Raw genomic sequence first — 12056 nt, 5'->3', positions numbered from 1 at the left:
AAAGATGCAAATTAGGAGATTGTCAGATGGTATCTGAGCTAGTTCAGTGTGGGCTTTGGGTTAGGAGATTGGTCTGGTGTTGCCATTAATGCTTGAGGATTTTTTTTTTAATTTTATTTATGTATTTATCTTTGGCTGTGTTGGGTCTTCGTTGCTAAGTGCGGACTTTCTCTAGTTGTGGCAAGCAGGGGCTACTCTTCGTTGCAGTGCGCGGGCTTCTCATTGCAGTGACTTCTCTTGTTGTGGAGCACGGGCTCTAAGCGCGTGGGCTTCAATAGTTGTGGCACGCAGGCTCAGTAGTTGTGGCGCAAGGGCTTAGTTGCTCCGCGGCATGTGCGATCTTCCCAGACCAGGGCTCGAACCCGTGTCCTCTGCACTGGCAGACGGATTCTTAACCACTGTGCCAACCACGGAAGCCCCTTGAGGATTGTTTTGAGACTCCTTTTAAGCTCAAGATACATGGTAACAGCTAGCATTGATTGAGCCTTAGTGCGTACCAATCAACAACCCGAGGAGGTAAAGTACATTAATATTTTACCCTTTCTATAGTTGGGGAAACAGACCCCAGAGAGGTTAGGTAACCCACCTGGAGTCACACAGCCAGCAAAGGCGTAACTGAGATTCGTTCCCCGAGAGGCCCGAACCCAAAGCCCATGCTGAACTAGCTCAGATACCATCTGACACAGACCTGTGTCTTTTGGTCCTTGCTGGCCACCCTAACCTCGTGCAATTCTCCCCCTTTTTCACTCCAACACCATTTGCCTTCTCGCCTCAAGCATCTCATTGAGATGGCACCAGCTCTTTCTTCCTCCTGCCTGGGGACCACGTTCCTCCACTCTTAACTCCTAAGCACACTTCAGTTCACAGCTAAAGCAGCACTTTCTCCCATTTCCAGTTTCCCCTATTACATCTTGTATTTGTCACCATTAATGAACCAAGAGAGATACATTTATTAACCAGTCCATACTTTATTCAGAGTTCTTGTTTTTCCCTAATGTCCTTTTCCTGTCCGAGGATCCCACGTCACATTTAGTTATGTCTCCTTAGGTTCCTCTGGGCTTTGAGCTTCTCACACTTTGCAGTTTTTGATAACTTAGACAGTTTTGAGGATTGGTCTACTCCCTCAATTGGGATTTGTCTTTCTCATGGTTAAAGAGGGGTGACGGGTTTTAGGGAGGAAGCCCATACAGTGCCATTTTCATCACTCCTTACCAAGGGTCCATACTATCATCCTGACTTATCACTGATGTTGACCTTGGTCATCTGGCTCTAGGCAAAGTTCATCAGGTTTCTACAACAACTCCTTTCCTCCCCTTTCCATACCTTAACAAGACACATATTAGTGGAGGTATAGGTCTGGGCAGCCTGGGAGCACAATGGCCACCCTCCTGGCCTGGAACCCCACACCAGCACCTCAGTGTCCCCATCCGACTTCCTGAAGACAGGCATGTAGAGTTATAACCCACGCATAATGGTACAAATCTTGGGTAAAGTTTGAATGAACAAATCCGGAGAATTCTACAAAGGAATCCTTGCTGTTTGTTCAAAGAGCTGCTCCTAGCATGAAAGTTAGACTGAGGCTCCTCCCACATCCCAGGCACAAATCAGCCCCCAGGGTGCTAGTCAGAACTGCAGTAACCACAAGGAAGTTTTGACTGGACAAAACTGAGCACAGGGGCAATTTTCCCAGCCTGCACTGCTATGACAGCACCAGCGCCATCAGACTATGGAGATGTATTTACAGCTAAAAGTAACGGTCCTGGGCTGCACTGCCCCCATTTCAAACGCTCAGCAGACACGAGGCCAGTGGCTGCCCCTGTGGACAGCACAGATGTAGGACAGTTCCACCGGCTGGCCCCACGTGACAGATGGACAACTGGACTCGCCTGGATCACATGAAGTCTCACGGACCTCTGCCTCGGCCCTGGACAACATTTGGAGGTGATACTGAACGCTGTGTATCGGAGCGTCACCAATGGCCTCGCTCACCAGCACAGGGAGTCCATTCTAGCCTGAGCGGATGGAGAAAGACCATGGACACGCATGCACGATCACCACCATATCAAATTTATTATTCCAATGGCACTAATACAGCTGGAGGTGCTCATGGTGACACTGCACAGGATTTCCTGCCTTCTAGCTTCTGTCCAAAGAGAACATCTACCCGCTTGTTCCTTCCCCCTTTCCGGAGAAGAATCCACTACGGGCCATTTACCCAAATAAACCTCTTAATGCGTTTATTTTTAACTTTTTTTGGACATGTGAATTTCCCTCTTAACAAAAGCTTTGGGTGTCCCATCTCCTCCCCCATCCCCACCGGCCAGATAAGTCCCTGCTGTGAGGGCATTTCTGTTGCCTCTGAAATCTAGAAATAAATATCGAAAGAAACGGCATCAAGTGTTCATGTTGAGCGATGGCACAGAGTGGGCCCCAGAAACTTGTCAGGCAGAGCGTTACTGGGTCTGGACAACCTCAAGGTGTCGTGGAGAATGTGGGGCTGTTGCTGTGGTCACCTGTCCCTGGGCGCAGGGGCTGCACCGAGTCCCACCAGGCAGCAGGCTGCGGGGAGGCCACCTACAACTTGTCCAGGAAGTTGTCCAGGGCCGGGATGCCTTCCTTCAGGCCTTTGCGCTTGCGCGTCTCTGCCACCACCTGGCTGGGGCGGCTGGTGCTGTCGAAGGGGTCACCGGGCAGGATCTGCCAGTGGTCGAACACACACTGGGGAAAGGCCTGGCCGCCCGTGTTGGACCTCAGGTCAGCGGTGAAGCCTGTAGAAGGCACAGAGACGGCACTCACCGGGCAGCCCAGGTGTGGTGCCTCACGGCTCCCTGGCGGAGGCCAGGAGGGGAAGGTGGGAACACAGGCCCACACCAGAGGATCACTGAGTCTGGACTACCTGGCTCATGTCAGATGTCAGGCCCATTATCCTATCCCTCACCCAAAGGCTCCCTCAAAGGCTACTAATTAATAAGTGAGGCAGGGCTGGCCCTTCCTGGGCCTCTGGTCTCCACCTGCTCCTTCTCAGGATGAACCAGAGCTCCAGCACAGCTGCTCTGCAGGCTTTGCTCTTAGATTTACAGGCCCAAGGACCTTCCCCCTAATTCAACAGTCCAGAGGCCCATGTGAGAAACAGGGCACCTCCTCCTCCACAACTGCGATGCAGAAAGCAACAGCTCCCATCAGACCCACCCTGTGCCATGCACTACGAGAAAGAACTGGGCCCCTGGGACTTCCCTGGTGGTCCAGTGGTTAAGACGCCACGCTCCCAATGCAGGGGGCCCGGGTTCAATCCCTGGTCAGGGAACTACAGCCCACATGAATGCCACAACTACGAGTTTGCATGCCACAACTAAGGAGCCCGTGAGCCGCAACTAAGGAGCAACCCTACCACAACCGAGACCCAGCACGACCAAATAAATATTAAAAAAGATAAAAGAAAGAACTGGGTCCCGTCCTAGACCAGATGGGCTGAATGTCTGCTGGGCTCCACCCCAAAGGCAGCAGACATCTGAGGACCACACCAGACTGGCACTTACCAAAGGACTCATTGACAGGCAGGTAGGCCTTCACAACAAACATGGGGGTGCCGGCCACCTGGGTCTCCTCAAAGACGTGGCCCCGCTTCCTGTTTAGGACACCGTAGATACCACCAACCACTTGCTCCGGACACTGTCAGGCAAAGAAAGACTATTAGCAGCTGTTGGGCAGGCTGGGACTGGGAGCAGCTGCTGGCGCGGCCAGGCCTCCCCACCTGGATCTCCACAAGGTAGATGGGCTCCATGAGCCGGGGCTGGGCGGTCAGCACGCTGGCGTACAGGCAGCGCCGGGCCGTGGGGATGATCTGGCCGCCTCCGCGGTGAATGGCGTCCGCATGCAGTGTCACGTCATGGACGTCAAAGCGCACGCCCCGCATGTTCTCCTCACACAGCGCCCCCTATGGAGGAAGGGGAACACCATCAAGAAACCGCCTCTACTGCAGCTCCTGAGAACAGGTCAGCCAAAACTGTCTGTGCCAGCTCCTCCAGGTCTCACCGACAGGGACCATCTTGGCCTCCCTAGGGTCCCTTTCCCAGAAGACAGGACCACAGCCCCACCTTGCCAACAGGGAAACAAGGACAGGAGGACCCCCCCAGTGACAAACCCACCAGAGTCGTGCCTGAGTGGCCCCTCACCTCCTTGGTGGCCCACTGAAAGCCGGCCACCACGCTGTCCTTGATCTCGTTGAGGTACTGCACGCCCTTGGTGATGTCAGTGAGGATGTTGGGGCCGGTGCCATCAGGGCCAAAGCACCAGATCTTGCGGGCCTCGGCCACATCCCACTCGTACTTCTCGGCTAGGTAGCGGGCCCGCTGCTTGAGCTCCTGGCGGGAAGACACCTCGCCCTTGTCGATGTCCTCGGCCAGGCCGTCGGGGAAGGGCCGTGCCTTCATGTACAGCCTGTTGTGCTTGTTGGGGGACTTGGACAAGCAGAGCACGTTAGACTCCTCACTGACGGTCTCTCGGTACGAGACGACTGGGTCGGATTTCTGCAAAAGGAGCACGCAGGTCAGGTCAGGTCTGCCACAGGAACCAGACACCTGAGAGGCATCTTAACAGAAGGTCTTCCTAATAACGAGACCCACTTAACAGTGGCAGTGGCACAGAAAGCAGAGCCCATTTGATCTGACGGCACAGAGCCATGCACGTCTTCTGTGTAAACATGAGGTGTGCAGCTACTCCCTTGTAGGAAGAAGCCCACTGCCAAGAGGGCTAGTGAAACTCCACATATGCGGTATTAACTGGGAAAAAAATCTCAAAAGATACAAGTGCTAGGCCTAACCCCACACCCCAGTATATTAGTTTTCTAACGTAGAAAACAATGGGGAAAAGCTGTCACCATACCTGAAAAAAAAAAATTTCATTCCTATAGGTAGAGAGAAATGAAAAAACAGAAGCTTAACAAGGAGAACCACACGTAAGGAAACCCAAATCCAGGTCTGAGAACAGACACAGATCTGCACTCAGTTCTGTGGGGGAAAAAAAGGAGAGAATGGAAACCAGAACGCACCAGCTGGGCGTGGGGCCGGCTATGTAAGCCTCAGTGTCTGCACTTCCCAAGAGTTTTTTAAAAAATTTGTTAAGAAGCAGACCACTCACACTCCAGCCTTGCCAACGCATCTAGGCCGCTGGTGTCAGCACATATCACCTGGCAGTAACGGATGGAAGGATGGAGAACCGAGTGCCCCAGTCAATGGGCCCCTCAGAGCCCAGCCTGGACCCAGGTCCGTGCTCTCCACCGGCCCCTCCATCCTGGGGACAGTGGGCCTCCGGCCACCAGAGCAGTGCCAGGCCTCACCTTGATGGGAATGCAGGCATGGTCCTCCTCCAGGTCCTTGAGGCAGATCTCCAGGTGCAGCTCCCCGGCACCCGCGATAATGTGCTCCCCGGACTCCTCAATGATGCACTGAAAAGGGCCACGTGTCAGCCTGAGCACAGACCCCGGGACAACTGTGTGAAACCCAAGGGATTCTAGGGACAGGTGGAAAGCGGGCTCCAAGCTTCCCTCCAGCTGGAAAAGGCAGACTCCCAAAATGGGGTTTTGGGGGGAAGATAGCAGGGTCCTCTTTACTCGTTTTCAACATTAACCTTCTAAAAGGACCCTCTGTGCACAACCAGCCTGTAAAGACCCAAGCAGCCTGCGAAAGAGATCGGGTTCCTGGGTGGAAAACCACCATTTAAATTAAGGGCAGCACCTCTGCCAGGGCAGGTGTACCCAGCACAGCTGGTTTTCTCAACACGGAACCTCTACTCGTTTGAGAAGCCAGCGGAATCTTTCCGGCTCAGCCACACCACATAAGCCAACAAACCACCGCCACAGGTGTCGCCTCCGGCTGGGGCCCACCCACCTGCACCATGGGGTCCGACTTGGCCAGCCGCTTCAGGCCTTCCACCAGCTTGGGCAGGTCGGCCGGGTTCTTGGCCTCCACAGCCACCCTGACGACAGGGCTCACGCTGAACTTCATCACCCGCATGTTGTGGGCATGCTCGAAGGTGGTGATGGTGCCTGTCTTCACCAGGAACTGGTCCACGCCCACCAGGCCCACGATGTTGCCACAAGGCACGTCCTCAATGGGCTCGACGTAGCGGCCCATCATCAGGATTGTCCTGGGGGAGACACAAAAGGCCACAATGCATCGGCACTGGGGTGACAGATCCCCAAACGACCAAAGACAAGCGTCCTTTGTCTTGGAGCCTGCGGCTGTCTTCCTGTCTGGAGGGGCAGTGCCACCCCACCCTGGGCCAAGCCCTGAATCTATCTTGCGACCCAGGTCTCAGTGACAGTTCTGGCTCCTGCACACCAGGACAGAGCCACCTGCTCATTAACACGTGCCCTGTGCAGGACTCTGCACCCTGACCCAGGCCAGACATGCGTGCCACAGGGAAACCGGCGGCACTCACGGGTCGCAGTACAGTCAGGGCCCTGAGGAACTAGCGGGAATGGAGGCGGTCTTCCCACTACCCACACCTGGAGCAGCGACTGGGTGGCCACCCGCCACATGACTTCTCCGGGGTCAGAGCCTGCCCTCTGGGTATTTTAAAAATGTATGCTGCCCCCATAATTTCTGCCCAACTGCTTCCCACTCCGGGCTGTGTCTCACTGTGAATCCCTAGTGGGGAGGAGGAGACACTATTTCCTGGTGGGTCTCCCCTGGCCAAGTCTCCTACATTCAGATAACCCTCCCCCTTCCCCCTTCACTGGCTTGAAGGGCGGAAGGGAGGCTGCTGGGCACCCTCTGCCTCACGGAGCACCTCACCTCTGGATTGGCTTCAGGTATAGGTCTTCCTTCTTCCCGGGCGTGTAGTTGGGCCCCATGATCCTGACCTTCAGGCCGGTGGACACCAGCCCTGAGAAGACCCGGCCGAAGGCATAGAACCGACCTTTGTCAGAGGTCGGCACCATTTTGGAAATGTACATCATAAGAGGGCCTTTGGGGTCACAGCTTTTAATGCCTGAGGAGAGAGAAAGGAACCCCCCACAGGGGAAACTGATTCCCTGGCAGCTCAGCTCTCCAGAATTCTGCAGCTCTGCCCAGCGTTCTAACCCCGGGGTGCAGGCACGCCCCACGTACCCATGGCGGCCTCGTCGTCTGGGGGCCCCTCGTACAGGAGCTCACAGCGGTACTTCTGGGCCGTCACAGGAGAGGGCAGGTGGATGGTAATCATCTGCAGCAGGGCATCCCCGGCAGGTAGCCAGCGGCGCATCACTGCCTGAAGGAGGGGATTTGAGAGAGGAAGAAAAAATATGACTTGAGAAAGAATCTAGAAGAGCAGTGTAAAACACCTGATGTCTCATACCCACCCCTGCTGGTGACAGGGCTCCTGCTGGTGATACTTCTAATGTAAGCCTGGGCCCAGCGTGGAGCCCTGGGACCCTCACAGCCAGCTGTCTGATTACCTGAGAAAATGGCACTCAAGCTGGGATGGGGACTCACAGGATGGCCGCTCCACTCACCTTCAGAAGTGGTTTGCCTTCTTTGTCCTTATCTTCACTGTCCAACTTGATGTCTAGTTTTTCAATTAGTTTTGCAGTCTCCTCTTTCTTGAAATTCATGATTGCATCAAACACCTGACACCCAGGAGACATGACAAAGTGGGTTTGGGAACATACTGGAAGCCTGAAGCTAGCTGCTTCCTGCTCTGGAGCTTTAAAGGCCATCCTCACTTACCGCCAAAGGCCTGACCCAATTAAGCAAATAACGGGGACACTTCTCGACAGATTGTTAAAAGAAAAAAACCCGTTTCTATTTTCAGACGTTGAGCATACACTAACTAAACTCACAGGCTTGCAAACCCCAGACCCTCCTACCTCATCTCACCTGCTGCCCGACCAGGGAGGCTGATGGTCCCCCTGATGATGAAGCCCAGGGGTCGGGGTGACTTCCTTGTCAGGGTGGAACCCTGAGGGCGTTCTGACCTCATGCTGCCTCATCCTGTCCCAGAAGCTGCCTCTGCAGCCTGGCCCTGTCTTGCCCCACGGCATCTTGCTACTGGCTGCAGCAGGTTGGGTACCAGATTCTCAGGGAGCTCAAGGACAGCCCTGGGGACGCCTACCTATCAAGCACATGCCAGCTCACCTTGAAGATGGGGTCCAGGATGAGCTGGCAGAATGTCCGCGGAAGCTTCTTGCCATCTGGGCTGTTGGCTGACTTGCTGAATTTGCCGTTGGCTGGATCAAAGTACCTGTCAGAGAAGGCTCAACCCAAGTTAGGAGAATCTGGGGGGACGCGCGTATGAAGGACCCCACAGACACTTGAGCTGTGTCTCCAGCACTCACCGGTCTCCCCACAGCTTCTTCATCATGTCCTCCACCTTCTTGGCCCGCTCGGCAGGCCCCAGCTGGCCCTCGCCCTTGGCGGCAAACTTGGCCACATACATCTCCGCAAACTGCTTCAGAGTGAAGGCCCAGCCGTGGAGACCAGACCCGAAGCCAACAGTACCGAGAACGGGGTCGATCTGAGAGAGCAGGAGAAAGCTGTGAGTTGGGACAGTTGGACACAAGCCACATCTACGAAGTCCCCAAGCACCCCGGCCCTCAGACACTAGATTTCTTCAACAGCCGTCAGGTCAAAGTGAAGAAATTTTAGTCATCACGTACAGGGTGCCCAGCTCTGCCCCCATCACGAGGGGTGCGCGATGATGCCACAAGCACTGCCCCATGCCCCTCTGTTAGCAGGCTGAGCCTCTACCCCACAGCCTCCACCGAAGTCCAGCCTTCTTGCCATTCCAAGGTTCCTGGCAACCTCACCTTCCAACCTCCCAAGAATCCCCAGGAGGCCATGGCTTCACAACAGTGGTTTCCCAAGGGCAGCCCCCAACCCTTCCAGTCTGCATGAGGAACAATGCCCACCCGGCGGGAGAAGCGGGAGGGGGTACTAGGAACGCGGGAGGGGGTACTAGGAACGCAGCAGGAGACGGCGATCTGCCAAGGGACCCCGACTTCAGCAGTCAGGCAATCCTACCATGATGTTGCCCATGGGGCCGCTCTCGCCCTCCCCGTAGGTGGAGATGATGACGTTGACATTCTCCACGATGCGCTGAAAGGTCTGGTAGAGCTCCTCGGGCTCCAGCTGCAGCTCAAGCAGCGCCCGGTCCATCTTGTTCATCATCAGCACAGGCTTGATGCGCTCGGCAATGGCCTGGCGCAGCACCGTCTCTGTCTGCACGCACACGCCTGTGGACCAGCATGGGATGAGGCGTCTCCGTCAGCCAAAGAGGGGACAGCCCCAGGGTCCCCGCCATCCGTGGGGAGGCCTGCTGCTTACCCGACACGCAGTCCACCACCACCAAGGCACCATCAGTGACACGGAGGGCGGCTGTCACCTCTGAGGAGAAGTCCACGTGCCCAGGGGAGTCAATGAGGTTGATGAGGAAGCCAGAGCCATCCTTGCTCTGCTTGATGAAGTTCAAGTCATTCTCTGAGAGCTCGTAGAAGAGGGAAATGGCCCTGAGAGGTTGGGACAGATTACCCAGCTGGAGGCACACCTCAGCCTGGCTCCTAACCTGCTCCCACTAGCCCTGTGGTCCATCAGGTTCCTGCCCATGGGAGTCGGGGTGGATGCTCTTGATTCTGAAGTGAGGCTGTAATCCAGTAAAAAGCCAGACAGATGCTGCAACCTGTCTCCTCCCCCAGCATTACTCATCCCTAGAGATGAACTGCAGACTTCCCACGCAAGAGCTATCCTATCCACGGACATTTACCTCTGCGGCACCCTCTGCCGGGAACCACCACCTCCCTGGTACAGGTGCAATGGTAGCAGTCCACCTGGTTCCTCTCAGGCTCAACACACCTGATTTCAAAGAGCAACTACACAATCAGGCAAGATCCAGAAACCCCAAAGACTACCTTTCACCCGTCCCTCCCCAGCTGAAACAAGTCTGAGAGCCAATGGCCAAGGAGATGTTATCAGATGACGACAACTGTTGTTACAGCCTCTTTTATTGTGGGGGATGGGGGTTTTCTCACCCTCTTAACATCTGGGGCCAGAAAACTCACAGGGGGCCACCACAGGCAAGGCAATACCTTTAGCAGTATCCTTGGATGCCAGCAGCACCCACCCAGACTTCTCCAGACAATGCCAAGAGCGCCTCGGCCACCCTCCTCTCCAAATCCCCTTAATACCACCCATCACTGTGCCTCCCCCACAGGAGACAAAGGTTCCCATCTCACTAGCTTAAGCCCCATTGCCCCTCACAGTCCAAAAACCCAGCCCCAAGCTGCTCATCTCCCCAGAAACCTGTCAGGAAAGGGCTGGCTACTGTCTGCCTTCCCTACCCACCACCCAAGGACTCAAGAGTAAGCACCTCCCCCCCTTCCCTGTCCAGAGGGCACCAAGGCTTGCTCACGTCGACTTGATGGTGATGCAACGCTCCTGCTCGTCCTTCCGGGTGTCAGTGAAGCGGGTCTCCCCAGCCCGGGCGGAGGCGATGATACCCGCCTTGCACACCAGGGAGTCCGTCAGAGTGGACTTGCCATGGTCCACGTGGGCGATGACGGACATATTTCGGATGTTGGCCTTCTTGTCCATGATGGCCCGGATCTGGTCTACTGTGAAGTTCACCTGGGCGGGGTGGGGGTGGGGGGGGATCAGGATGCCCCGGCACTCCAGGAATGAGGCTTGGCACTGAGACCTTGATCAATACAGACTGCTAGGCCATGGCCAGAGAGAGCTGGTCCTGGCGCTGCCTCAATTCCCACCCAGATGCCCATTTCTTTGTTGACACCCCTTTAAAAGTGCAATTCACCCCGTCCCTGAAAAGCCAGACGCTGGTTGTCACAACCCAGAATGAGTACTGGGGACTAAGTCTCAAAGAGTGACAACAGCTTCCCTTTATAGTATATTGGCGTATCTGGGGTCCAGCTTAAGTTCCCCCCACCGTGTTGCCACTGGTTATACCCCCAGCCTTCCCACAACCAAAGGGCCTCTTTAAAATCCAAGGTCACCTCTCGCTGTGCAGGGGGGGGGGGGGGGGTCAATTACGCAGAGCCACGCACCCCGCCCCCGATTCTTAAATATGCCACCCCCGGTCGGGTGGGAGGTTTGCGCAGCCCTAACAGGCAGGGGCCTCCACCTCGTGGTTCTGGAATCAGGTGTTCACAATTAGGAGATACAGGAAGGACCAAGATTACACAACGTCAGAAGACAAAACGCTTCTAAAGGTCTTACTCTTCTCTCCTTTTGCCATTTCCTTGCCGCCCCCGACTCCCGACAGAAAATCGAACTCAAACTCCAAGCCCACGGGTTACATAAGGCGGCTCCCCTCTCCCCGCTCGCACCGCGGCGCCCGCCATTACAGCGTCTGCCACATCATCATACCCCCCGCCCCGCCTCCGCCCCAGCTTCAGCCGGGCCCGGGGTCCTGGAGGCGGCGGCGCCCCCGGAAGCGGAGCTCGGCGAACAGTGCAGCGCGCAGACATGGCGGCAGCCGCTTCCCCAGCCCCGGGCCCGCCGGCCCCGCCGCCGCCATGTCTCCTCTCAGTCAGGGAGGCCACAGCTCTCCAGGCCTGGTAGGGCCGGCCCTACGGAGGTCCCGCCGCCGATTCAGGCCACCCGCTGAACAGCGCTGCTCACCATGGTGGCGGATGGCGGTGGATTCTCCCAGGCAGATCCGAGTGTAGCTAGCCGCGCCGAGGATGGCGGCGACGACGGCGGAAGAGAACGCTGACGTCAACACTCAAGCTTTTATAGGCCGACGCCGGTTGGGCGGGTCATCTGACCCCGCTTCTGGGGCGGGGGCGAAGCGACGCCCCGCGCAGGCGCATGGACGGCCTCCCACAGGGTAACCCTTATGCGTCGGCGCCGCTGCACTACTAATACAGAGGGTCTGCGTTCCACACTTGGATTTTCCCTGGGGCGTGGTCCGCCCGGTGCAGGGTGCACGCCTCCGGGATGCAACACTTAGGTGCAAAAAGCGAAGAGCCGTTTTAGCTGAGAATATTAACCATATCATAGCAACTATATCAGTCTGCAAAGTGCCAAGCACTCCTATTAAAAGCATATTACAATATTAATAGGGTC

General features: G+C 56.0%; 1 protein-coding gene and 1 non-coding gene across 2 annotated transcripts; both read right to left on the bottom strand.

The window, feature by feature from the left end:
* Positions 1-2046: 2046 nt before the first annotated feature.
* EEF2 (eukaryotic translation elongation factor 2) lies at positions 2047-11758 on the bottom strand. The gene is made up of 15 exons (XM_007169179.2): positions 11610-11758; positions 10384-10598; positions 9303-9484; positions 9000-9211; positions 8315-8493; positions 8115-8220; positions 7493-7606; positions 7110-7248; positions 6795-6990; positions 5886-6144; positions 5336-5443; positions 4173-4526; positions 3752-3934; positions 3537-3669; positions 2047-2768 (listed from the first exon to the last, which is right to left on the bottom strand). Exons 1-15 carry the CDS (start codon positions 11610-11612, stop codon positions 2575-2577), a joined length of 2577 nt encoding a protein of 858 aa, XP_007169241.1. The 5' UTR covers positions 11613-11758; the 3' UTR covers positions 2047-2574.
* LOC114236192 (small nucleolar RNA SNORD37) lies at positions 8571-8635 on the bottom strand. The gene has a single exon (XR_003622189.1). It is a non-coding gene; the product is annotated as a small nucleolar RNA SNORD37 (small nucleolar RNA).
* Positions 11759-12056: the final 298 nt, after the last annotated feature.

The sequence above is a fragment of the Balaenoptera acutorostrata genome, chromosome 2, assembly GCF_949987535.1.
Source record: "Balaenoptera acutorostrata chromosome 2, mBalAcu1.1, whole genome shotgun sequence".
In the NCBI taxonomy this organism is placed as follows: Eukaryota; Metazoa; Chordata; class Mammalia; order Artiodactyla; family Balaenopteridae; genus Balaenoptera; species Balaenoptera acutorostrata.
The sequence above is the reverse complement of the archived record's forward strand: the minus strand, read 5'-3'. Positions and strand labels throughout refer to the sequence as shown.

Coding starts and splice junctions, on each gene's coding strand:
- EEF2 (XM_007169179.2), bottom strand. Junction 3,670..3,751: donor TCTACCTTGTGGAGATCCAG/GTGGGGAGGCCT, acceptor TTTGCCTGACAG/TGTCCGGAGCAAGTGGTTGG. Junction 2,769..3,536: donor GCCTGTCAATGAGTCCTTTG/GTAAGTGCCAGT, acceptor TGCCTTCTACAG/GCTTCACCGCTGACCTGAGG.